Source organism: Nipponia nippon, unplaced genomic scaffold (genome assembly GCF_047370975.1).
Source record: "Nipponia nippon isolate SJK-2023a ecotype South Korea unplaced genomic scaffold, ASM4737097v1 scaffold_8, whole genome shotgun sequence".
NCBI classification, from domain to species: domain Eukaryota; kingdom Metazoa; phylum Chordata; class Aves; order Pelecaniformes; family Threskiornithidae; genus Nipponia; species Nipponia nippon.
Genome location: NW_028262402.1, coordinates 2,476,122 through 2,503,510, shown reverse-complemented (window position 1 = coordinate 2,503,510; position 27,389 = coordinate 2,476,122). Strand labels below are relative to the sequence as shown.

At 44.1% G+C, this 27,389-nt stretch overlaps 1 protein-coding gene across 6 annotated transcripts in view; it reads left to right on the top strand.

Moving 5' to 3' along the window:
* Positions 1-27,144, top strand: part of LPAR1 (lysophosphatidic acid receptor 1) — a 78,941-nt gene extending 51,797 nt beyond the window's left edge. For all 6 annotated transcript variants that reach the window (XM_087742325.1, XM_087742329.1, XM_087742330.1 and 3 more), the window contains exon 4: positions 19,118-27,144. In XM_087742325.1, the coding sequence (XP_087598451.1) occupies positions 19,118-19,419 (302 nt within the window). In that variant the 3' untranslated portion in view covers positions 19,420-27,144. The remainder of the gene's footprint in view (positions 1-19,117) is intronic.
* Positions 27,145-27,389: the final 245 nt, after the last annotated feature.

The following is a 27,389-nucleotide window of genomic DNA, read 5'->3' as shown; positions in this document are numbered from 1 at the left end:
CCGAGCAGGGCTGGGTCAGTCCTTCTGGACAGCAGTGGTTAGAGGTGCAGAGGAAACATTATTTTCCAGGCTCCCCAAAATTTTGCTTATTCTAGGAAGACTATAACCTGTCCTCAGTGCTGTGGGAAACTGGACACCAAAAAGTTACTTTTTTTCAAATTATTTTATTCTATTTTAACCTGGTTGCCACATACTTCCAGTTCCTAAGCTCAGGACCTGACTGAACATCAGTAATTGAAAAAGTAGATTGCACAGAGATAAAGGCTGGTCAAGACTTGATGCAGAAAGAGATTGTGCCTGTTTGAGTATTTCCCTTCAGGAGGGATGTTCAGCCACAGATGTAGTAATTTTCCAGGACACAGTGCATATGACAGTCCTTCAAATTTCTAACATCTCCTTCGCCATTTAAAATGAATGGAGAGAGCTGGATCCAGAGTTGGCTGAAGCACAAGTTCTTCATTTGGCTGTGTTAACACTAGGATTTCACTGTGAATGTTGGTGGGATCTTAGCAGGGACATGAACCAGATTTTAAAACCTGGCCTTGACCTTAAAAAATGGTGATGAAATGTATTGAAACTCTGCGTGTGATCCATTCATAAGCTTTGTACCTTATGCACTTCACTTTGAAACAATATACTTTTCTCCAACAAGTTTTAAGAGTGGTCTCCTGCATCCACAGGCTGACTATCAAGAGTTACCCTTGACTCATACAGTAGAGGGAGTCTTGCAAACTGTCAGTTACGGGATGTCTCCACTGCACGTTGCACTGTTGAGTGCATATCTCCCAAAAAATAACAAAAATGACTAAAGAAAATATTATACTTGCCAGATGTTTTATTGGAGAAGCTTTGACATCCTTCTTTCCATTTGAAGTTTAAGTTCACTGCCTCTTTTTGCTGCTGTTGCTTTCCAACAGGAAAGAGAAATGTCTTCTGGGTGCAGCAATTTCATTGAGCATCTCTTCAGATGTATGTAAGAAAGCAGAAACCACAACAAACAAAAAAGTCAGCACAAGCAGGTGGCTTCTGATACTGTTTTAAAGAGTTACCTTTTTGTTTTAAGAAAGTAGTCTTAGTAGAGTGCATAGAAAAGGCACTAGTATCCTGATACAATTGCCTGTAAAGCTGCACATATGCAATTTTTCAGGCAGCATTTTGCAATAGAGTGATATGGAGGAGTTCTGTGTGTGCTGAAATCTGCAATAAGAGATGTATGTCGCCACATCTTGAAACCATCTCCTCCACTTCCGTGACATGGACTGACCACTTTAAAAAAAAAAAAAAAAAGGGCCACATGCTTGGAAGCTTGGAAGTATATTTTCTTTGTTTAAACACCTCTATCTTTCATGCCCCAGGAAAATAAAACGCAAAGTTCTTGGAAAAGACAGGCACATTGCCAGCATTTTAAAGAGCTGTGACAGAAGAGTTGCTAGAGTAGCGATAGGTTTGGAAACTTCCTGAACCAGCATGACAGATATCAAACATCTGGAAATATTTAATTATTTGGTAGCTCACTTCACATATGAATTGTTCTTTAATTTAGATGGAGAGGACTTGTATTAAATTATTTTCACCATTTGAGATTAAAGGGCACGTAGGCATATTGCCATTTGTACCCTCAATGTGGGTTTTTTCCAGGGGATCCCTCATTGCTGTGACCACAGCTGCCCTCTTTGTGGCAGTGTCTGTTCTGGCTCCAGGACTTGCTCAGAGTTCACGAGCGCTCAAGAGCTGATAAACGTGCCTTTGGTCTGCACGTGATGCATTGGCAGGAACTGCTTCCAGTTGTGTCCTGTGCCTGAGTTATTACAAATGCTTCAGAAAAAAACGCATTGGCGTAGGTGGTGGGTCTGCACTGAGAAGATGAGCCCTCAAATTCTGGTCATAGCAGATGCCTCTGAAAAGCCACACAGTGCTAAATGAGCCAGCAAGAGACATCAGTACCGTTCCTTAATTTGCACTCCTTTCCTTCTCCCTGTTTAGCGTGTTGCAGATTGTTTTAAGTATGAATGTTCCCAGAAAAATTACCTAAGAATTGTGGCAAGGAAGGGTTTTGTCAGCAAGTTTGCACTGCTGGTTATTCCACACAGGAAGGAGACAGCTCATGCTCTTGTGATGCCGGCTTAATGGGATAACTTTCTGTAGTGTCACGAAATTCAGAAAGCGCAGCTAAGGAGAAGGATGGAGAGGTGGCAGGTCATGTATGGCCCTCTTGTGCTGTAAACAACTTTTAGGGTTGTTTCTTTTCATCTGTTTTACACATGTCTCAATAGAACATTTCTGGGGAAAAGATTAAGTTTTAAGTTGCATCTGTAAATGCTTACGTGTGTCTGTTGCAGTGATGTGCAGTGCTTTTACAGGCATTGGTTACTTTCCTCTTCCTTTCTTTTTCCCTGTGCTTATTGTACTGTATGTGGTCATCTTGCTGCTTATCTCAAGGCTTCCTGACAGTGTGTACTGCATTTTGCGGACAAACTTATTTCCTTGCTTTTGATGCGTTTACTCTTGCCTGCACCCTGCATCATCCATTGTGAATGACTGAATTTTCCACTCAAAATGGTTGCATTGCAGCAACAGTCAAGCTCAGACCTGCTGCTAGCAGCAGTGTTTGGCAGCCACGACTGAACCCTGGGACATCTCTGCATTCAACCCTCTCCCATCAACCCTGAACTCCTGCCCAAAGTGATCCTGATGAATACAGGTATTATTCTGTGATGCAGAATAAGGAGGAGATGAGGAACATTGAGGCTGTGGATCAGTTACAGGCACCTTTTTTTCCTTCTTTCCTTCTTTTATTGTCTTTTATAAATGTAACTTATAGCCAATTACAGAGCATCGATGCCAGTGGACAGTCACAGCTTGGTGACTTGCTTCCATGGCCAATTCGGAGAAAAATCAAGAGCCAGAACTGTCTGAGAGAGAGTGACACTGTTTATGACTCGCTGGGGCAAAACTCTCCTGGTTTTGGGAGGGTAAGTGGGGCCAGCGGTGCTCCTGCGCCTCCCCGTTCTCTCTCATTCCCTTCTCCAGGCATGCACAGCTCGGGTTTTGCAAAACCCCTGTGGTTTGGGCAGTGATGCAGGCTTCTCCAGCTGTGGGTCAGGCAGGAGGAGAGCAAACTCCACACATACGCTGTGTCAGTAAGGGAGGAGGACAGCTGAATCGCCACCAGAAACGACATCTTGTGCGCTGGAGCACAGAGGTCACCAACCCAAGTGGCTCAGATAGGATCCCAACCCTGCAGGCTTTGCAAAGCACTCAGCCGGCTTCAAACATAAGATCAACCAAATGCTGATAAAATTATCAGGGAGTGAAGACTATCCTGCCCAGACCACGTTACCTGCCCTGCACCTGTGTTGAGCGTCATTGCATATGCCAACGCTGCATCCTTAAAAGCATTAGAGCAGGTGAAACTTGCATGTGCCTTCTCAGATAAATACTGTTTAAGGCAGCAGTATAGTCAATGATAAATTTAAGCAGTGAGTGTTTTCAGAAAAATATGTGCTGGAAATACTGTGGAATCATCAAACTGGCAGTAGGTGAGCCTGGAAAAACCTGCCTGGTTGTTACCCAGTTCAGATAGCAGGACAGCAGAGAGAGAGCACTGGTGGCAGTAAAAGCACTTGTAGCATCACCAGGTGAATAAGAAAGCTGAATGCTGATTAATTTTGGAGGAGGAACAAGTGGACTAATCGCATGTTGCTTGCCTCTCCGAGAAGGTACCAGAGACAGAAAGTCTGTGCTTTTCTCCTCCTCTCAGAGGTTGCAGAACAGCTAGTAAGAACCCAGCAGATCTAAAGCTTGTTGTGCTGGTTGGTTTGGCTCTCTATTATTTGAGACACAGCTGTGATCAATCCCTAGGCTACAAAGTCTGGCTGTTAAAGACAAGCAGCTAGAAGCATGGGCTTTTCCTGCAGTACTGAAATGGCCTCTCCTCCTTGCTGCATTCATCCCTAATTTTGCTAGCCTGGCTTTGTTACAGCCACTGCTCTGAGCTCTGCAGAAAAACAGTGAGAAGCCAGCAAGTACCACCAGGAGCTTTAAATGAAATCCAGCAAAGGCTGATCTGAGTTTGCATCAGGGCTCCTCCTGTACGCACCTCCCGTAACGTGCTGCTGCTGTTGTGTTGGAGTTTACCTCAGTGTTGCCTCAATATTCCCTTCATTGTTAAAACGTTTTAAAAGAAAATGAGGTCAGTTCTGATTGGGTTCCTTCAGTGTGTTGCTGAATACTTAGGGGTTTTTACTCTTTTTCTGAAGAAGAAAAAAAGCTGTGCATTTCATTTAGAGCTGCAGAGGTACTTCTTGGAAGCAATTACTTTGCTGAGTAAAAGGATTTTGCAAGCGATTTGCTTACAATGTACTAATTGCTTTCTTGCTTTTTTTTTTTTTAAACCCAAAAATTCCTCAGTGGAAGGCCTTATGCCTCAAAGGTCTCAGTTTATCTCATGCAGCTTCCCGTTTACTTTAGGTGCAAGCCCACAAATATCTGCTGAAAAAACAACTGCAAAAATCTTGTGAATTCATATATCAGCATGTCTGTCCCAAAATAATCTGACTTAAAATACTGTGAGCAGTGCTGAATTACAACATCTGAATGATCCTGCAGGCACTGTTTTGGGTGTGTGCTGGAGGAGGAGTACTCAGTGCAGGTACTTTAATTAGCCGGCATTGCAATAAAACATATTTCCTGTGTCCCCAGCTTCCACCTCCTGGGCATGTGCTGGCACCATTGAGCAACGCCAGTGGGCACAGCCTGTCTGCTTGGTGCTGTAGGTTTTTTTAACATGGAGCAATTCAGAAGCTGGCAGCAGGAATTTGAGGAGGTGTCTTTTTTAATCATCATGGCCCTGTTTCACCCATTCTGCTAGTCCATCAGTTTGCTGCCTCCTTAGCCCCATAGGTGAGCTGCAGATCTGTGCAGCTGCTGAAGGTAATCCAGCTGGAAATTGCCTTTATGGTTCGGTAGCAGTCTTGGTCCTTCAGTTCCTCTTTCATCAGCGAGCAACAGCTGGTGTTACGCTAGTTAGGTTTTCTATTTTGCAACCTGCATCCATGATCACAACCCTGCATTGTTTAAAGCAGAAGGATGCAATACAGTAGATGGCCTCGATGTGCTAAGACCTTCTTTTGAGGACTGATAACCTTGCAGAAACTTCTTGTGGTTTTCCACAGAGATAGTATGGAGGAGATTTTTGTTTTTCTCTTAGAGGCCTGCTTTCAATGCAGCTGTACCATTTGAGACTGTTTTTACAACCACTTCTGGAAGTCAATGGAGTTACAATTTCTTTGACAGCTGGCTCCCTGCTTGTATGCTGTCCCCTTTCTTTCAGACAGCTCAACCCTGCATCTAGAACCTGTTCCCATGGAGTGATCAAAGCAACGTGCCATGCAGATGTGGACATTGGTCATAGCGTGCAGGATCCATCAGAGGGGATTAGACGGATTTAAGGGCCATTCAGAGCATGCAGAACAAATTAGGCCTGCTTTTTGGATGGCACTGCTTTGTCATTCTCTGCATGCAGTCTCAGGCTTTCCAAGTGTGAAGCAAACGCTTTCACAGGTATCTTCTGCCTCTGGCAGCCATTGGTGTGGCCTGCGCTGCATGTAGCTGATCTGCCACATCTGATCAAACTGTTACTAGTGGATATTTTAAAAAGTAAAGTATTGTCCTGCTGTACGTAGTGGTGATGTAAATTATTACCAGACCAGCTCAGTCCGCATCGTATAGAATTGTTTAAAATGTCTTTTGTACTTCGAAAACTTCTGGACGGTTTTGTTTTCAACTACCGAAGATTTTACATAGAATGGCATTTAAATCCCTTATCCCTTGAGGACTGAAGTCCCTGGCAAGCAGAGAGTGCTAAAAGGGAAGAATTTTCAAGTGCTTGCCCTGCAGAAGCAGCACGCTCCCTGTCAGGTCCATGGGGAGGGCTTGCGTGAGCACAGCCATGAGCTCTGCCCTCGCAGCAGCTTGCCTTCTCTGCGTCACTGTGAGAGACAAGCTGGCTTTGCCCTTCGTCTGAAGACAGGTGACAGTAGAAAATAATTACTGTCATCTTTGGCAGTCTCATTAGAGAGGCCAAGAGTTCAGTGGGAACAGAGATGGCTTTTTCATGCCCAGCAGCAGAAGACCCAGGACAAAGCCAAGCTGCAGTCGAGGCATGCTACGGAGAAAGCAGCAATGTTAATGCCTCTTCCTTCCTTGCTTGGTAGATAGGGGCTGGATTTCAGTGACTTTTGTCTGGCACTTCTCATGAACACCCCTGAAAGAGATGAAGGTGGCTGGGAATCAGCCCAGTTTTGGCATTGAAAGTATTTCAGTATTCTGCTGCAATACAATTGCTCTTTCATGAGTAGGTGGGGGTAAGTGAACTGAAAGAGAAGACTTAGTGCCTTTTTTTTTCCCCTCCATTATTATTGTTCCTTTTTATCATAGCCAAAATCTACAGTCTTTTATGGGGACACTGGAGCAAACTGTGTGCCAGAGGTCAAAGGAGCCATCCTCAGAAACTTGCAGATTGAGCAACCTTCAAAATAGTATGATAGCACTTTTTTGTGGTTTCAGAGGCTATTTATATAGAAATCTTTAAGCCACAGTGACGCAGGATGTGGTGCTAACACAGTAGCTGAAAGGGAAGCGCTATTCTTGGACCCTTTTAGGTGCCATACTTTGCTTAGCAGGGGTTAAATTTAGAATGGGACAGCAGGCTGCCAAAGGTAGAGCGCTATTCCTGAAGACCAACTGAAACACCAGGGTCAGTTCAGTGTGCCGCATCAAACTCATCTCTGATAAATGCACAAAATGTGGGGAAACTCAGTCCTAGTGAGAGGATGCATCACTCATCTAACCCAGAAGCTGTTTTAATGGCTAATGCTTTAAGTGGATGAGACTGGGGTTCCCTCATTTGTAGTGATGAGGGTGTCTAATGCATTATGAATTTTTCCCTTGGTTTGTTTTTTGCCTGCTTGTCATGACCTAATGACATAAAACAGAACTGTGCAAAGCATCACTCCCACAATAGCTGTGTTCCCAGGGTTTTCCACAGCTGTGAACCAGGGAGAGAAAGGGATAGGTGAAGACGCACCTTCTTATCCCCAGTGTAATGCATGGTTTGGCAACGTGACTCCTGAAGCTATGAGTTGAAATACAGGCTAAATTTCATCAATGCTGTCTTCTGTGTTTGCCTGAAGACTTTAAATCGATATAGATTCTGTAATGGTAAATACAAAGGAAATCACAGAGAAGCTGCCACTGAAATCCAGATATTTACCATCAGCAATGAAACATTTCCAGACTTGTTCACTATATTTCCCCTTTTAAGTATGGGAAATACTGTCATTACCGCAGTAAAATTATATGCTGCAGGACGGTAAACACCCTTCTGACAGGGAAAAAATTACTGTACACTGTTGCAGTGCTTCTTTCTGCATGATAGTATTTTTAATGAATCCAGAGACTGGCTTCATAGAAGCTGATAAAATACTAATCTTTCAGTCTCTTTCAGTCTTACCTAAGACGTAAGTTACAGTATAACGGCATCTTGTCCAGATAAGGAAATGTTAGACGTTCCAAGGGAATTCAGAGGCATCTGTGAGAACCAAGAGGTAGCTGTATCCTGTTAAACCATGTCTCATTTTCAGTGTAGAAATATAGACCAAAAGCTGTATTTTCTGCCCAAGTTATCAGCCTCATCTAGACAGGTTTAAATGAGTACATATAGAATTAAGTCCTAAAACACAGAATGTATCTGTCTGATAAGGTGTCAGTATATACTTAACACAAGGAAAATTTGGGTGGTTCTTCACTCAGTGCTTCTCTTGTGAAGTGCAATGCCATGTCTGTCTGCTATCATGAGGCTTTATCTCCCTCTGTTTTATCATTGCTATTTGTAGACACCTCGCTGGTAGTCTGATAGCCCGAGCAATGTCTGTACGGCCTTGACACTGCTTGGGTGGTGAGGTGTACAACTGACTTACTGTAGCGCCGTTGCTCATGTACAGTTTGTCCAAGGCTGCTTCTGCTTAAGGCAGTATTTTGATTTGTTAACATTCAGATGAGGAGTAGAAGGTCTTTTTGGTGAGGAGGCTATCCTAACATATACAAAAGACAGACTGATTTTCCAGGAAGATTTATTCTGGAGTGACGTCCCTTTAACAAAAAGGGCTTTTCCCCTGTTGTCCACTTCACTCCAGAGCTCGTGCTCTTTGTTTTCCCAGAGGAGCACAACTGTCACGGTGGATTCTGCTTCTTAAAAGTGTTTTGTGTAACTGGACTTAATGCAGCTGCCTCAAGGGGTGTCTACCACAGCTTAACCAGCTAACTCTAATCAGATAAATTGCAGTATGGCTATATAAAAATCACACACAGTTTTCTTGCAGTTGAAGCAGAGCTGGTATATAATACAGGCATTTTAAGTATCTGTATCTTTTTGTGACACTTGCTCCTATTGACAGTCTGGCACTAGCACGGGAGAAACAAATTTTATTCCTATTAAGGAAGCAGATAGAGGCTAATATTTTTCTTCTAATATTATTCGTTTCATCTTATGCAAGAATCAAAGCACTCCTTTACATATTAAATTGCATCCACCCATGCTTCATTTGGAAACTCGTGTTGCAACGGGAGCTTATCCAAACATAATACCAGTAACGCTTAATGTCCTTAACAACAAAAGAAAATACAATTAAACAATCTCTTGTACCAAAATTGTTTGAAATCTGCTAAACAAACTGTATTGTTTGAGTGTAGCATTGTGACCGTCCCTGGGAAAGCATCAGAGTACCACAGGGGGTATATGGATTTCCAAAGGAAAAGTGGGCAAAACAGGGTTTTTTCAACATGGCTGTGAATGACTTTTCTGTGATTGAAAACTGCAGGTACTAGAGAAGCAGTGAAACACCCAGGTCCCAAGCATGCTAAATATACCTTGCGGAGGCAAGCAGAACAGAGTCCAGTTTGTGAGCCCTGCCTGCAGGGTGCCAGCTGTCCCACTTCTGCCTCAGATGACCTCTTGCAGTGAGCCTTCACGTTGGCATAGTCACGTTCACGTTGCCACCAGACCTGGTCACCTCCAGCTGCTCCACGTCCAGAACCTGAAAGCTTCACCCAGACCCCTAGGACAGGGTCCTCTTGCCATTCAGGGATGGGTCTGTCCCCCAGCCAGCGCCCCAAGTCATGACCATGAGCAATCAGTGCCTGTAAAGAGGAATCTGGCTGAGTTTGGACTAGGGGATGCAAGTAGGATGCCAGGTATGGACTGAAAGGCAGTTTCATGCTTCTAATTTTCCCCAGACATCTGTTGCCTGCTTTTCTTTGTCCTGTGTCACCGTGACCCAGAGACACCAGTACCATGAGCCTCAGGAGCCTCTTCTCAAGCTGGACTTTTGTGCTCCTTTTGCAGCCAAGCTACCGCTGCTGATTTGGGTCTGTAGGAGCATTTGTGTCCATAATAGAGCATACGGGCTCATCTAGAATGTCTGAAAGTTGAAAAAGACACGAAAATTTCCTCTGTATGTCAGGTTTTTGGCAACAGCAAAACTCCACAGGGACTATTGTTTGTCTTTACACAGAGATAAATACTCAGATTGCTTTGGCAACAGCCAGGCTTTTATTCAGAGATTAGCTTCACATATCTTTATGCATTTAGAAATCAGTTGGAATCCTGACCATTGGCATTTAATGACTTCCTGTTTTTGTCTAAAATGCTTTTTATAGATAAAAGACTTACTTTCTTCTTTGGCGGGGGGGGGGGGGGGGGGGGGAGTACCATCTCTCTCCTGCAGTGACTAGATCAGCAGCGAATTCCATTTTTCCTTAACAACCTTTTCATTTGAGGGATTCAAATGGTGCAGATAAATTGCCATGGGCTTGAGCTTTTGGTTTTCTTTCTGGAAAGCGGATTGCACATGCCATCTTTGCAAGGTGTTCTTTAAAACCACGACAAGTGTACCTTTGAAACAAGGAGGTATTCGAACACCTTTGGTTTGCAGGTGTCAGTTGAAAAACAGTCTTGGTCTCCTCCATTTGCATTAGCACTTGATTTCTCCTTCAGAGACATCAGCCAAGGAACACTTGACGGCGGCTGGATCAGCTGGCCGGAGACCAGCAAACTCATTTTGCAGGAGTGCAAGCAGCAGGCAGAGAATGACACCAAGCAAGTGTTAACCTGGGCTAGAGTTTAATGAGCACCCATGAAATAAACCGGTCAGTTCTGACGGCTTGCTTCTGCCCATGTCTCATTTTCTCTTCAGTTTGTTTTCTTTTGTTATCAGTCCTCCCCAGGCTTTTCTGTCTGTTGCTGTTTCAAACTTCAAAAGCTTCATACGCTACAGAGATACGCAAGAGCTTGGAGACCCACGCAGTATCTGAAACATCCACAGCTGGTGCCAGGCTCTGTGGAGAGGCCTTCCAGGGTCCAGGTGGGAAGACACCCAGCAGATAGGACCTCCAGAAGGAAAGGCAGGAGGCCGAGTGTCAATGTACCTTACCTCCAGCACTTGGCAGCAAGCACTTAGGGGCAGCGAGTACAAAGTGCTGCAAGCAGCAAGCTCATGAGGACTCCCACAGCTGCCATTTGTGAGTCCTATTGAGAAAAACCTGCTCTTTGTTACCTCTGATCTGGGCTTGCAAACTGAAGCAGGAAGAGAAGACCAAAGGTGTCAGCCGCCCCAAGAAATGGGAAGGCGTGATGGCTGTAGATGGAGCCCCACCAACCACAGGCGTTTTCTGTCTGAGCATCTCCATGCTCAGAGATGGTGGTCGTGCAGCTAGTGGTGCCAGTGGGATTGTTGGCTAATGGTTGTTGGCGGCACCCTGTGAAACGCTGCGGTGTGTCAGGTGTATCTTCAGTTGGCCCTGGGTGCAGTAGGTGTAGTTGCAGAATTGTATCTGGTTTAAAAGGAGGGCTTTGACCTAGAGATCTCACCGAGGAATTTGTAAGAGTGAGTATTTAAATGATAAATTGTTGGGAGCAGTGTGGTGATGTGAGCATAGGAAGAGAACAGGGAGAGCAGAGGCCAGCCTGTAGCAAAGGAGCCTGTATGCCATCAGGACTATCAGTTATGGTCAAGACTGCATGTCCATTTAGGAGGAGTTTTTTGCTTTATTTTTTTCTGAAAAGAAAGAGAGCGATGAAGATTAAAGGGGTGAACCGGTGAAATACTAAATATTAAGGCCCAGAATGAGGTGATGCTAACATACACTGGAACTTCACTCTTTGTGGGCAAGGCATGCTGCTCCTCCCAGCCCAGCTAGAGCACAGGCAGAGCCCCAGGGAAGCTTTCATGTTAAGTCATTAGCATGCTTTAAACCAGATAAATGCTTCAAGAAGGAAGCAGCCAGGTTCCTCAGAGAGGGGGTGATTTGTTGACAAAGATAGCCATGCCTTAAACACCAAATTAATTCTGTGCACAGGAGTTCAAAGGTGAAGACAGATGTTTGAAGCAGACACATACTGTATTCCTCCTGGGAAGGGGAAATAAGTTTTGGAGCAAGACATGATTTCTGCGTTCCTCCATGATCCAGCTGTTATTTTGCGCAAAGTCTGACCAAACTCAACAGCTCAAAATCCCAGAACAGGATTCAGGAAGAGGTTGGAGTGTGCGTATGCATATAGCTGTGGAGAAGGTAGGAAATCAGGGAAGGGATGCAGTACTAGCAGCAACAGTTTATTTAAAAATCCCTTTGCAAACCATGGGTGCAGTAGACTAAAAAATCTGGCAAACCTGTCAACTTTTCATGTGGAGTTCAGATACCTGGAAAAGCTGAGGTCAGGATTTTATCTGTAATGTGCACGTGCAGAGCTGTTCAGCTCATGAGAGACTAGAATGGGGTCCCCAAGGATGGGGCAAGTACAGTGTTGTGAAAGACAGACTGATAGCTCACACCACCCGGCTCCTCCCGTATGCCCCCTAGTTGTGTATTTTCTCTTACTTGTGTGGGTCCTCTTGCTCCAAATCATCTTATGAGAAGTACACGTAAGATAGTGATGCATGAATATGAATGTAGATTTTATTTAGCTTTGCTTTGTTTCTGATTTCCTATTTTACACTGCTGGAGACATCCCCCCTTCCTTTCACACACAGCCCCACCAGAGAAATGTTTGGCTTGAAACCCAAAGGGGCCATTGCATCAAAGTCTCCCAGACACATGTCAGAGAAAGCAGCGTTTTGCACTCAATCAGAAACTGCAGAAGGAGTGTGCTATGAATCTCTCACTCATTCGAAATTCATACAGCTTCCTTAAATAAAGACACCTTAAATAAATGAAGGGGTTTTGAAAGCACCCTTTTCGACGAGACTGTTCTTACTGGCACACTGCACGCTGCTCTCCCCCGCCTAGGGTATTTTTCAAGGGCTGTGTTTCACTGTCATTCTCCCTGAGCCTTTTGGAGTCTGTGGATGGAAAGGCAAGCCTTTCATATCTGAAATTCTGCAGAATTTGCCAAATTTAGCGTAGGATTATTTTACATTCGTTAATCTGGTCCATATGTGGTAGTCACATTTTATTTTTTCACATAAAAATTCCATGGGTGGAAGCAAACCTTACCCCAGTGCTGACTATTTCCAGCAGAAACTACAAATAACAGCAACAACTGTGTTTTCATCCACCAAGAACTATAAGCTTTATTGTAGTAATGTTGTGGCAAAATTGGGGAAAATGATGTCAGACTAGAATTAGAAGAATTACTCCTACACTATGTATGTTTACAGCGTGATAAACTATATTCATGGATCTTTTGCATATATAATAATTAAGCATTCATTTTAGATTTCATTCTCTAATATTTGGATCTGGGGAAAACAATACATAGCTGTAAATAAGCGTTATTTCATGCAGTACTTATCTCTATTCATCCTACGCACAAGATAATAGGCAGTGTGATAAGGAGGGTTATTGATACAGCTTACAGATGGCTAGGGCATGAAGAAGTGCAGTTGTGTTGCAGCTGATGAGCTTGCTCCTCAGCTAGCATAGCAAGTGGCTTTCCCTGCTGAGGGTGGGATTGTATCAGAAAGTGGAAAATGCCAGGCATTTCTGTAGCCTTTTTTGGCTATGGTTTTGTTAAATAAAACAACTCATCTCCCCATAGCATTGCTTTCACCCTGCAGAAAGTGCAGCAAGACTGTGCTCCCTGTTGGTAACTGGCAGTGGTGCCCAGTGTCCTTTCCTGTCTTGGCCACCGTTGTCCCAGTGGAAGAGGTGGTGTAGTCGCCTGTCACAAGTGCCACTCTGAGAACAGGAGGGGATTTGGAGAGGACAGCAGGTGGACAAGGGGAGGTGGGCAACTGCAATGTCGCTGCAGTTCAGCTGGAGTGGGTCTTTTCCGTCTTTGGTATGGTAGTGCCTTATCCTGCTTCTGTAATCTTAACAAAACTGCAAACACAAGCAAGGTCTTTTTTCCTCCCTGCTTTCCTCTCACTCCCTAAAAGAGGCCCTTTCCGTATTTTTCCCCTCCATATGGACTTCTCCATATGAGGAATTTGCACGGTGTGTGTGAGGCCAGGCCAGAAAACAGTAAAGTCAGGGTCAGCACCAAAGATGGGTGGGAGAGGGTACATGAAAGGGACACAGTACGGTTAAGCAAGAGAAAAGGGGTGTTTCAGAATAGGTGTGCATTGACAAGGGCTGCATCCCACCAGAGCCTCCGAGGGACTTGGAGCGTGACTTGGCAGGAGCAGAAATGCTTCTTTTATTTTGCTGTTGTGAGTTAGAGGAAAATAAACGTTCATGGAATAAACACAGACTTATGCTGTCCAAGGCAAGACGGGAAAAAAAAAAAAAAAAGTGCTGCTTAGGAAATGCTTTGCCTGCTAACCTGAGAAGTAGCCTTCACAAGTAGCCGCCCAGTCTGGTCACTGGGAGGTGGCCGTGTGCAGGTCCTTGGCGTCCAGGCTGGGTGTTGGGGGCTGAATTGCATCCTTGGCCTGCTTGGGGCCATCCTTGGCCGCCTTGGGGATGTCCCCCCCGCGTGGGGACACCGTGGCCCTGGGGAGCTGCCGGGAGGGGGACAGCAGGCAAGCCTTGAGGTGCTCTTCTGTGCCACCCCCTGCCAGGGCTGGCCCCGAGCGGTCCCTGGGGGCTGGGTGCCAGCGTGCTTCCAGCATGTTGTTTGCGAACTTCTTACAGCCTCCCCAGAGCGATGCCTAACACAAAAATACACTGCAGTTGATCAGTGTCCTACTAAAACAAGGGTTGCTTTCTGTCTGCAGCAGCAGCAATAAAACAATTTTATCTGCAGCCCTAGGATACAACTGGACCAAATGCTTTTGCCATGCATATAGAGGGACGGTCACTTGGAATTCACTTCTCTGAGCCTGGGTTTAGATCTGTGCAGCGTCTGCCTTTTGGCTCTTTGAAAAACAAAAGAAAGCTCCAAAAGACAAACTGACTGTGGTTTTCCCCCCTCTTCAACCTCTTTTCCACTATGTCAGATCTTCCGGGTATGTCAGCTTCTCAGAAGGGGGGCTGTTACTTGCTTTGGTTCTTACCAAGTTTTTGTAAATACAGGCATCAATTTAAGACAGTCTCCACTGGTAGGAAGAAATGTCATCCCGAGTGGTCAGTGCTTAGTGATAAACTAAACCAGCAGGCATGCTTGACTGCAGTAGCACAGAGGTGATCTGTCATTCAAGTACAGCCCTGAATTAATATTTCTGTGTTTTAAGAGGCTGTTTCTATCATATCCTTTTTTCCTAATTTATCTTTCTATACTGTCTGCAGTTTGTTGTGTTGATTTTGCAAACATTCCTGAGAGGACCAAGGACCTAGTAATGAATGACTAGTTCGTCAGTGTTTATTCTCATGTAGCTTGTTTCTTTTCTGCTGCTGGTTTTTGGAGTTGTTTTCTCTTTTGTTTTTCTAGTCACTCATTTTTGTGTGATTTATCATGGTTGGTTTCATATGCCTACTGCCCACAACCGTTTTTACTCTTGCGATCAAATCTTGCTGTGAGGCCGTGCCACGCTTACCCAGGAGTTTCCAAGCATGCAACTACCATGGAAATACAATCCCCGCTGGTGCACCAGATGAAGGTTCAAGACAGATGTGATGTAGTCATATCATGGTCATTGGAAAGCCCCCAGTGGACTTCTGCCACAGTGCAGTAAGACAGACCATGCACGAGGAGCTGGAGTTTCAGCCCCGGGTGAGAGGTATCATGCAGCAAGAGAAGATGAGATTAGTGTCATGACTGCTTTGTTATAACTTAGATTTCCTGCTGTAAAATGCACTTCTCAGTCTATAGGGACCCTTCCCCTCTCGTCTTCTTAAATCTTTTTAAAACATGCGGTGCCATTTTTCTGGTTCCCTGAAGCTTTACTGTCTCATGGCTAGCCATTCACCCCTCAGCCTGATGGCATTTCTTCTTCACCGGGCCCTCTTGCCAGACCCGCAGGGCAGACATTGGCCATACACCATAGCAATGTTCCTCCTGCTGCAATTGAACATCTCGGTCAGATTTGTGCAGTGCCAGCGCCTCTAAGGACTGCCAGGGCTGGCGGTGTCACCCCAAGGTGCTATCTGTCCAGGCAACAGTGCTCTTCAGCACTACCATCTGTGATTTTATTTGTGCATGTTGGGCTCTCCTAGTGCCATGGCATGACAATGACATATCCATGATGATGAGCAGATTTGATTCACTAAATACAATAGATCTGCTTTGTATGTCATTGTAATGTGGTTTTGACCAAGCTTATAAAATGTTAAGATGCACCTGGAAATTACCCACACTGTACTTTGGGCTGCTCTCAGTTCTGTTCCTGAGCAGAAAAATACATCAAGATTTTGGTGTATGCTTAAGGCTTTTCAGTATATGGCAGCAGGAAGCTTTTGGATCTCATTGTTTTATTAGATGTGATATTTTTAGATAGTCATTCTTCATTAAATCAATGCACAACAGATTTCTGGAAGGGGAAGAATTTAACCTCACTTTTAGCTTAGTATCACTTTACTTTGACAAATATTCCAAGTAAGAAGTGAAAAACTAAATTTCAAGCTTTTTTTTCCTTCCAGGGAAAGAATTTCATGTTTCACAGATGATGTTTCCTAAATCTGAAGTAATAGGAGCCTGACATTTTTGTGTTCTTTGCATTGTACCTAACTCAAACATGCCCTTACCGTGAGTGATGATTTCCAGTATTTTCCAGGGTACTGACAGTTAAATAACAAGTGAGAAAACCAGAGACATTGTTTGTGACACCATTTGCAAGGACTTAGCTTAATAAGCCACTGGACCCATTGGCATGGTGGGAAGTTTTGCTAGGAAAATCCCAGGGGCTAAAGTAAAACAAAGCCCACTAGACTGAATGGAGCTGGCTTCAATGGCTTTTACTTCCCAATAACAAATGAGCCGTCTGTTCAGAAGCTTGAAGCTAGCCCTGTTTGCACAAAGGTGCGGTCCTGGATGCTGTGTGCTCCTCTGCTGCCACTGCTGCCGCGTGAAGGAAACGGGTTGAAAAGTCAGCCTGGTCCACAGCTGGGGGCCAGGGAGGCAGAAAGCCTACGTTACCCAAGTGGGTCTGGAGCTGGGCAGCATGGGTTTCTTCTCCACTCGACACCCTTGCTGCCAGCGCATCGTAGACCCAGCTCCAGGCCTGGCGTGAGCAGCAAGGTGGCAACTTGCAGAATAATGACTTCCATTCTCTTCCAGAGCTGGGTGGGAAGGCGACTGTTTGTTTATATGTTTTTTCAGTGTAGCATGAGCTGCACAGAGCATTTAGTTGCTTGCTCAACCACAGTCCACTTTTTCTTGAGTGCAACCACATCAAGCCTCAGCATGTAGGTTGTGGGAGCTGAGATACTGAGGAGCCCAGAGAGGCTCAGAAACTCCACTTGAGACCAGTGTTTAGTGCAGTGGGCTGCATGTGGAATTTTGTCAAAGACTTTGGGGCTTTCTCAGGGGCAAATGCCTACCTGCCTCACCGTAGTGCTTCTTGTTGTTGCTGCTTTTAACATACCCAAAAATGATAGCAACAGAATGTTCTGTTTGACATGTTTAGTTTCTCAACAGCAGATTTGAAAAAAAACAACCAAAAAAAATTGTTGGAAAATCGGAAGCTTTCAACTGCAACTTTGAACAATGCTAGGAGAGCTTTCCTGTCAGCTCCATTGTTCCCACATTGGACTTTTCTGCTACAGGCCTGGTGAGGATGCTGTCATCGTCTTTTGTCCTTGACTGTAGATCCCATGACTTGCAGTGTTCCCGTCTCTGATGTTGTTCTCCCGAGGCAGCCTGTAATGAAGAAAATACATGCTCAAGCTGGAACAAAGTCCACTGCTGCCTCACTTGCTAGGAAGCTGAACACAACATGCACAGTTTCAGCAGCGACTGGTTGAATTTGAAAGATTGTCTTGGTTTCTGCAGAAACCAGGTCAGCAAAGCTGCTCTGTGCAGAGGGCAGCCTCTGTATCAACCCAGACAATCCTGCAAATAGAGATGCAGTTTTCTGCCCCTGTGGGAACAGGTACAAGGAAGGGACAAAAGACTGTAGTCCTTTGCATGGGTTTCAAGTACTCTTTTCTAGGACTGCTGGAATCCAAAAGAGCTGCAGACAAAAGCTGTGAAATGGATTCATATGTTTGATGCCACCTCGGCGTGGGAGAGTTTCATCCCTACTCTTAAAATTGCTGCCAGCCCCTAACAAAGTCATTTGGCCAAAGACACCAGTGCTTTGTACTGGCAGCTGGCAGTTTGCCTCCTAGCTTCTTTCCCTTTGTGAGCTTTGTTGATCAGCAAAGTGATAGGCATTGAGTGGCACTGTGGCACCATCAGTCACAAGCAAGCTCAGTTTAGGGATAATTTTTTGTACATAGAAACCTTGTGTATGGTTGCCTGGTTGGCAACAAATGTCTGTAGCCCAGCACACCCTGCATGTTTGCAAAGCCCTTCAGAAAACGTTCTTCTGTTTGATCTAGGTGGGTTTGGCATCCAAACGGAAAGGTGTCTGAACAGCTTACAGCTGGCACCTTCTTGGCAGGCATAGCAAAAAGGCTGCATGCTGCAGAGACTGACTGTAGTCAGCTGCTAGACCTGCAGAGAGCATCACTGCAGAAAAAAAACGGACACAGTATGTTAACAAATAAATACCCCGGTGACAGGAAAACCTGTTTGAAAACAGCGCTCACTGGGTAGTGCTGGGAAGCCCTTATTGCTGCTGCCTGTGCTAAGCCTGCCCACTGATGATAAGACCTTGGTTTCCACCTCAGCCAAGCATGTCAGCCTGGAAATTCTCAGGAACACCATCTTCGTTCTGACATGATTGGTGTGTAAGGGCTTCCCCAGCAGTGCTTATATTTAAAACCTCTTTAAGCTTGCAAGGAATTAGCATCTTCATTTACACTTGGTACTCCCAATAAAGTGCAAGGCATTTGATTTCATTTCTGCATTGAACTCCGAATTTTGTTCTGGGCTTTATCCCCCTCAGAGCTTTGCAAAGCAGAGAAAGGAGGGGGAAGCATTTTAATCAGGGTAAGGCTCTTTGGCATTTACACTATTGAAGCCTGAGGAGCCTCTGAATTTCTGTTGAATAGAGCCCTAAGAAAAGAAGTAGATCTGTTGAAGGACGACATTTCAGTTCAAGAAGGATGTGTGTTTAGGACTTTCCATTACATAATGGGCTGAAATGGATTAACAAGACCCAGGCTTTCTTTTTCTTGAGAATTGCTGCCTGCACCACTCTTTTTCTATTACTGATGCTTCAGTCACAGCACTCACAGAAAGGTTTTCTTTGTTGTTATTAGTTTGAGAAGTAAATTGCAGCATTGTTTCTCCTGATCAAGAGATTGATTAGTCAGAGGTCTCTAGCTGAAGGGAAAAAATGTTCCTCATTATCAACTTTAAATGCAAATGTATTTGCCAAGCAGAGAACGTTTCAGATGGTGAGGGGGGCGGGGAATGCCTTGCTCTTTTGATGTGCTGCCCATAACCATTTGCAGATCTTTGAAAGGCAGCCCTCTCATCAGGTCAGTGAAGAAATAGTGTGGGAACATTCTCTTGAAAGAGAAAATTAACCATTGCTGCTTCCAGTTGGATGGTTCTCATAGTGTCTTGACGAGTAACGGTGCATTAGTATATTTGTGGGTTTTGTTGTGTTTTGTCCGCTCTTTCTCTTCCTAGGTGCTTTCATAATCTGCTGGACCCCAGGATTAGTCTTGCTGCTCCTCGATGTTTGCTGTCCCCAGTGCAACGTTCTGGCCTACGAAAAATTTTTCCTGCTCCTGGCAGAGTTCAACTCCGCCATGAACCCCATCATCTACTCCTACCGGGACAAAGAAATGAGTGCGACCTTCAAGCAGATCCTCTGCTGCCAGCGCAGTGAGAGCGCCAACGGCCCCACCGAAGGCTCAGACCGGTCGGCGTCCTCACTCAACCACACCATCTTGGCTGGCGTCCACAGCAACGACCATTCGGTGGTGTAAAACCGCAGCCAGCCACGTGGCCGACGAAGAGCAGCAGGCTACGCTGCGGAGTGGGGTGGTTGCACGGTCCCAGGGAAGGTAACCCACTCACAAGGTTTTCTCAAACACTAATGGACTACAAGTGCTTCTTTTCCAGGGAGCCCGACACACTGTTGCAGTCCGCCCCATTTGCAGGACTGGCCATGCTGCAAGGCCTTTGATTTCTACTTTCAAAAAGTAGAAGGCAGATGCCTTGTGGCGGAGGTCATCGGTAGCCCATGGAAAGCCTCGCTGAGACTTCGTCGGACTTCGCTGCCTCTTGGTGCCAGTCTGAATCAACTCTGATTAATTAAGCTTATACCTGCTTCACTGCATTTACATGTAGCCACTTAGTCTTTTTAAAAAGGGAGTAAAGGGGATAAAAGTATGCCTATCATTTAATAGACATGTAATATTTATCACCATCAGCATGCTTGTGATGAACATTTTCTGTGCAGGGAGTAAGACTGTGCCCTAGTCTTCGTATCCTTAGCCACACTGCCATAACTACAGTAAAAACAAAAGTATTTTTTTCTAATACAGGCAACAGGAAGATGATGGAAACTGACTTTTCTTACCTACATTACTGGTGTTAGAGAGCATGCATGTTCTGTGTGTATGCAGATTGTTTTAATCATGGGAAAAAAAAAAAAAGCTCATTGTAAAGTCTGCAGGAAAGTAGAAAAGCATAGAGTGTATTCCAGTGTTTGTTTAGATTATGAAATAAACAGTACTCTAGTCACAAGGTATTTAACGTTCTTTGAAGTGCGGTATGAAATGTGTAACATATGAGGGGTCCCAAGTTTTTCATGCACAAGTTCTTAAAGTAGGGCACATCCCTAAGGCTCTTAAAGGGCTACAGACAGGTTGGTACATGTAAAAAAAAAAAAAAAAAGTTTTTGTGGCATTGGAATGCTTTTCTTGTTCATGGCAGAAAGCAAAGGGATTTTTAAAGTGAAAAAAATGTATGCATTTTTATGGAACCTTTCTTGTAATTGAAAATAAAACACCGTCTGCATTTTTGCACTGAGAAATATTTGTAGGGTATCTTTTAAATGATGTACCCTTTATTTCAAAAGCAGTGGGCTACTAAAAGCCAAAGTACAATTTTATTTTGTAAAGTCAAGACAACATATGTAGTAGTCTATTGCAGATGACCGTGCTCAATATAATAGCCACACATGTACATTTTTATGAATAGCTAAGCTAACAGATGTGTTTTTTCATATATGGCTGTTTCGAAGAGAAATGCCACTCGTGAATCTCAGTTACCGAGAATCAGTGACATTAATCAAAACTCCTTGACAGGTGTAAATGTGAGCAAAGATGGGATCTTGCTGATAAAAAACTTGGGACCTTTCTTTCGGAAACTGTGTGTTCTCCTAACAATGTAAAAAATATATCAACAGTAAATTCCTGGGGCCATTTTCCTCATTGTAATTTGCCTCTATAACAACAACAACAACAACAAAAAAATCAGAGGTGTATCCATCAACATAACATACTGGAATGCAACATAAGGGACAATATTCTCCCATTTGGGCAGGGAAGAAATGGAGGGGAGAGGGTCAGCCCAGCAAAAAGCAGAGTTTTTAGCATCTCTTGCTTAGAAGCATAAAATTGCTTAGAAAAGGCAGTTCCTTGCTGAGGAAGGGAAGAGCAGCAAGTGAGCAAAATCTGTCCCCACTGAATAAAGTGAAAGTTTTGCCACAGCTTTCAGTAAAACTGAAATTCACCTGTACTGTCAAGCCAAATTTGTGTGGAAACTGTGGAGGATGGAGTGGGCAGAGGGGATAAACACAGCATTATCTGCCAGTTGACCAAGGTATTGAATGTTGCACTTGCTTTAGACAAAGCAGTTCTTTTTTCTGACTGTGTTTGAGAGCAAGTGAATGTAAAGGTTGATTTGTTTTTTATCCACATAACTGTACTGAGAAAGAGAAGAACAGACTGTATGAACTTTCTCATTTAAAAGCGTCTGCTTGCTAAGCCACTCAGAAATTTTTCTTAGTGCCTGTGTGATGTTTGAGCTAGTGCAGGTAAGCAGAAGAAAGGAGAGGGTAAGAGTGCCTCCAAAAGCAGGGGACATCTGACTGAAAAACAATTTGCTTTTCTCAAGAGTCCTCGGAGTTGCTTTCTTTCCTGGATCCAGGGAGACCACTTTTTCATGTCCCCAACTTCCCCACTAAAGAAGGACATCATAGACACTATTTTTTGGGGGGTTGCCCTTTCCAACTGCCCTTTTTACTGCTGTTTGCCTGCTCTTTATTGAATCTCTCCTGGATAGGGTGGGAGGATGATGTTAAGAAATAACAGCAAATCATTCACCCCGGTTCACTGTGCTGAAAGTGTGGTGGTTTTGGAGGAGCTGAGGGTGAATCGTTACAAACCAGGGGTGTGATCGTTCGTGACATGCGGGTGGGTCCAGAGGCCCCTTGTGAAGACAGATGCCCAAGGAGGCTTTTCTTTTCTCATTGTAATTGCAACAGGTGGCAGTTGCTGCCCAGGTACATCGATCAGCCCTTCTCCAAGGAGGCACTCAACAGTTCAAGAAGCTGGACCTTTTGAACTCCTAACAGCAGTTAAATTTCAGTTGTGGGGTAGATTAATCCAGGAGCACTTCTGGCAGCAGGTGGCTTTTTCTTCTAAAAGGTGAAGTGCAATGCTTTAGATCAAAGGCAACAGGATGCAAACGTTGCTTGTACGATTCCACTAGAGGAACTCACTGAGCATGTGGCTGCTGTTTAAAAATTTAATTAGTGCTTTGTTTTGTTGACATGATCTCCCTATATCCTTGAGAAATCTGATCTGTGGATTGAGTGTTTCTTTGCAAGCTAATGAAATTAAAGCTGCTGTGAGCAAAGAGAATAAAAACAAGAGCTTGGAATAGAAGGATTCATTTGCTCTCTTCTTTAGAGTGGTTCCCATGCCACTTGGTTTCGTCTCAGATTTTTTTTAACTTTTGTTTCTCTGTTCAGATTTTCCAGCTTCACTGTGCAGTTGTAGAACTTACTTCTGCTATGTGAAAACATGGTGCAAAGTACTTAGGGAAAAAAATTGCTCCACTTATTTTTACTTATCTCAAATCCTTCAAAAGGTTTTAGAAGACTTCTTAAAATACCAGCGATCCTCCCACAGTCATTAAAATTCTTCTGTTGCTGGCTGCCTCTGGTCCAAGTAAATCCTCCTGAAGTTCAAATGTAATGGTGTTTGTTTCAGCATTGTCATGGTAGGGAGTTGTGTATTAAAAGGAATATGGTTAATGGAATCATTTGCAGGTCAAAGAAAATATGTTTTTCCTACTTTCTTTTTTGAGTGGCAGCACAAGTCTGAAAACTAATTGAAAAGATTGCCTTTGAATGAAGGATTTTTAAGTAAAATTTTAACTCCCTGTTCCTATCACATTTAGAGAGGCTGGGTGACCCATTGGTCTACAGAGCTGTTAATCACAGCATTTACATCAAAAGTTAAAAATATATTCTATGTTTGACACACATTGCATTTCTTGTCAACCCCTTTTTTGCTCCATGTTTTCTGAGACGTCTTGGTAGCTTCCGGCTGGCTGCTAACTGGGATGCTCACAGCTGGACAGATAGCTGGCACAAGGAGAAAGGGCAGGCCAATTAACAGCTTTTTCAGTGATTCCTAAAACCAAGCACACCTGTCTGTCCATAGTGCACCAGTAACGGAGGGTTTTAAATAGTTGTCCCAAGATCCAGCATTGGTTTTTTAATTCTGTCTTTCCCAACTAGTCCCAGCTGTAGCGCTGCTTAAACAAGCTGGCAGCGAAAGCTTGACGTAGGTCACTTGCTGAAAAAGAAAGGGCAGGGATGCTATGTTCATGTTGCAAACTAAGCCTGGGTAACTTGGGTGTCAAAGAGGAAAGGACATATTTTTATGTCCAGTATCTTAGTTCTGCTTCCCCTCCAAACTAACTTTTCAATATCAGCATAAATTTCTCCCAGTATGGCAGTGCACTGAGATTAAACTTTTCAGGTCACTCCAAGGAGTATGTCTTTTGGTCTGTACCTCTGTGGTGGTCAGGAGGGGCTGGCCATGGCCAGTCTGGGTCCCAGGAGCAATCTCTCATAGGATACTCAAGTGGACTCTGCTTCTGAAGCAGGTTTTGTAGCTTCTTCTGACCTCTGTATTGCCCCAGAAGTATGCTACCAGATAGCAGGCTTAACTACTGTAAAGCCAGCTGGGGTTCCTCTCTGCGATGCTGCCACCACCAGCTCTGTTCTCACTGCAGTAGGTGTCCATGGACTAAAACTATGCTGCTCTTTCTGTGAAAGAAATAAAGCCCACCCAGAAGATTGTTCTCCCCAGGTGGGATTAAAGAGGACACCACCAGATGGAGAGGCTTTGGTGCAAACACTCATAGTCTGTCATTCAATCTCTGTGAATCAAGGTGATGCAAAGCAGAGCTGGGAAAGGTGTTTCTCTAGGGTATCATACCCACACCATGTGGAGGCGTGACCCTGTCCCTGTTGTACCTGTCATTCCTTTGGGTCCCTTCTGACCTTGAGATGGGATGGAGCTGGCAGAGATCAGCCTTAGGGGACTGGCTCTTTTCCACCTGCTGCAGAAGTAACATAACCCAAATACTGGCTTTTCCTTTCTAGTCCTCTTAAGGGCTTTCCTGTTGAGGAATTTACAATTGCAAGTCTACCTATCATGATGTCCTTTCCGATCGGTTCTTGCCATTGGCAATCAGCCTGTGCTATATGCTGACGTTAGGCTTTACCATTTGATTGGAAAGGCCACTTCAATAGACAGATAGCTTAAAGAGTATTAACTCTCACATCTGTCCAGCCATACCTCCTCAAGAAAAAGTGCCCTTTTGTTTCCTCCCTTTTTCTTCTCTTAGAGAATTTTCAAAGAAGTTATTCACCCAGCTCCAGTTTTCTAAGTCTATCAAGGAGAAAAAAGAAGTTGATATTAAAAAAAAAAACTAACCAAACAAGGATATTAAACTATGCTACTGTCTTCTGTGGTATATGGAAATCCAACCTGCTGATAAGCTGCCAGCATTTTAACAAGAGCCTCCATGAAATGTTCCTGTCTGCCTGTGATAAACTTCTGATAACCAGAAGTGTATGTGGGAGACTCAGGAATCTGTTCATTTGTTTTCCTGTTTAAACAAAACCATGTTTATAACTCACAACTATGGAGAGAGCCAATGAGGTTTGGCAAACAATTTTGCTATTAAGTGCACTTACTGTAAATGTTTAGAGGTTGTATCTAGTACAATAAAGTATTTAGCATGTGTAATATGGAGTACGCAAGAAATACCCTTTGTCGGGAGAGCTGGTATTTTGGACGTGGAGGGGAATTATTCAAAAAGCGTATCTCTGTGGAGGCACGGGCTGGTCTGTTCCCAGAGATAGCACAGGGCTGAAACACAGGGACAAGGAAGGGGCCGGTTATTTCAAGTAAATCGGTTAATAATCAGCTCTGTTCCTGATGCCTACCTGCCCACCTTCCTTCCTTTCAAGTCCACATTTGCACCTTTTAACCTCAGGCCTCTTCTTGTTGCTACATAGAAAAGTTTTTCCTGCACAAACAAACCTGCTGCTGGTTTTCCCTCTCCCTCTTCTTTCCTTTCTCCCTCTCCCTTCTCCCTTTTGCCTTCTCCCTTCCCCTTCCCCTTACTTTCCTTTTTTGCTGTGCATGGACAAGTTTGTCCTCGAATGTGTCCCCATTTTTTATTTAACCAGGAGGTTAAATAAATAGGAGGTCGTACATTGAGTAAGCCAAAGCTGGTTGGCTTATATATAGAAATGAATGTGTCCACACACAGATTTGCAAAGCCATAGGAAGGAGGAAGAACTGAAAAAAAGTATTATTTCAATGCTGTTTGAGCATAGCTGGTTCAAGACTCTATTTTTATGCTAATTCCTATTTCACATTTTGAAGAAAAGAGGTCTTAGGTAAAGGGTTGATTAACCCCTTGCCTTTTGTTAAAGAAGCTAATCATTTATATACTGACAGAAACCAAGTGTCTGCTTCAGCAAAATAACAGAAAATAATGTTGGTGTTCCTAAGATAAAATTGCAGTACTAATCACTTGGGGCATTATTAAATACAACAATATAAAAAGGGAAGAGTTAGATTTTCTCCCTCTCTCCAAACCGTGGTGGTTCATGACTAATGTCCTGGTGCTGGGCTTTCCATGACATGGCATGTGTAATGTAAAGCAGCCCCATAGAGCTTGATTGCTGGACATAACGAGCAGAAAGCCAAAATACACAGTTGCTAAGTAAGTCACGCCTTGTGAAAATGCACTGCAATGCCTCTGGGATTTTTTGTTTTAAGCCCCAGATCACCATTTGCCAGCAAAGTCAGGCTGTTTATATGGCGATCTGTTAACATTAAATACACAACACGTGCAGCGATGCAGGATGCAGCCTCAGCATGGAGTAGGCAGCACGCAGAGCAGGAGCTCGGAGAGCCAGCACGTTTGGGATGACGGTGCCCAGAACCTGTGGCACACTCCCCAGCATCGCATGGGCCAGCCCCCCCATCCTGCTTTATGCTTTTTGAGATCTGCCCCTTCAGGCCAGATGTGTGGCTGGGAGGGCTGGTCCCAGCAGGAGCAGATGCAAATCATCCTCTTCCACTTTTGCCTAAAGCCTTCCTTCTCTTAACTGCTTAGTCTTCGGGTGGTTATGGATCTGCTGCTCCCTCCTCTAGTCATTGCACACTCAACCTCTTGGCAGACTTCCTTGTCGCTCCTCCAAAGACCCCTTCCAGTTCCTCATTTGTGTTGCTTTCCTCTGCATCTCCTCCAGGTAGCGTAAACGGTCTCTGAATCAAGCTGCCAGGTGAATGCCAGGTGCTTTCCACCACAGATATGGTTTTCTTGTAATTCCCTGGGGGATGAGGTGGGAGATAAATGCAATACATAGAGAACAGAGAAGTGAAAAATTGCGGGAAGGGAGGAACAACACAGGAGAGAACCCCCTACCTTCTGTGCAGGATTTGGTTTATGATCGTTTCAAAGGTTTTCTGGCAAGTTCAGGAAAGGATTTTAGGTTGTGGGGTTTTTTCTCTTGGAAAGAATAATGCCCTTTCCATAGCATTACTTTTTTTTTTTTTTTTGTCTGATGGAAGGCTTTGTTGTTTTAGGTGTATTTCATTTATTAAGAGCTCAAAAGGCCAACTGAAACAAGGAGAAGCCTTCCCATTTCCCACCCACACTCAGCACAGAATTAAACTTTTTATATAAATGGTGTTTTACCACTAAAAGATTGAAGGATGCTTTAAGGACTGACATAGGTTATTTTTTTTCACTTCTCTGTTTTTCCAAGGTTCATGATATCTGGATATTTTAATGCTCGTTCTGCCACAGATTTTGAAGTTTGTACATTCTTCTTGTCCTCAAGTGTCTCTTTGCAATCCTGCTTTTTCAAAATATGTAAACACTCCTTAGTTCAAGGGAGATACTCAAAAATGTGCCTGGTTTGAGCTAGTCCAGCTGCTATTGCCGTCCAGACCCCTCTCCTGTTTGCTCACAGTGAGGTCTGATTTTGAGCCACAACTAGATGCTAGCAAGTGACAATTATTTTGTTTAGAAATTCTTGTGTCGGGGGAGATGCCAATATCATATATATGTCCTTACAGCTAATGCAATATGCTGCAGGCAAGCTGGTTACCCCTATGGCATTTCTTAAAGAGGCACATCAATAAAACAGACTTTCCTGAGCTGGACTGGGTTAAGTGTTTGAAAAAGATGAGTGACCTTTTATTTTTGAAACATCATTCCTACATCTTTGCATGGACATGCTTAGGGGTGCGTTGTTGTTTAGTCTTCAGATCATCTGTCCATTCTGCTGCTGTTCAGAGATGTGTACACTCCTGTCCGTGGCCCTGCTCCTCCCAGCAGCGTCAGTGGAAACAGTGATGGGACAAGGAGTGCTCGACCTGGGACAGGCACAAGGGCAGAAGAA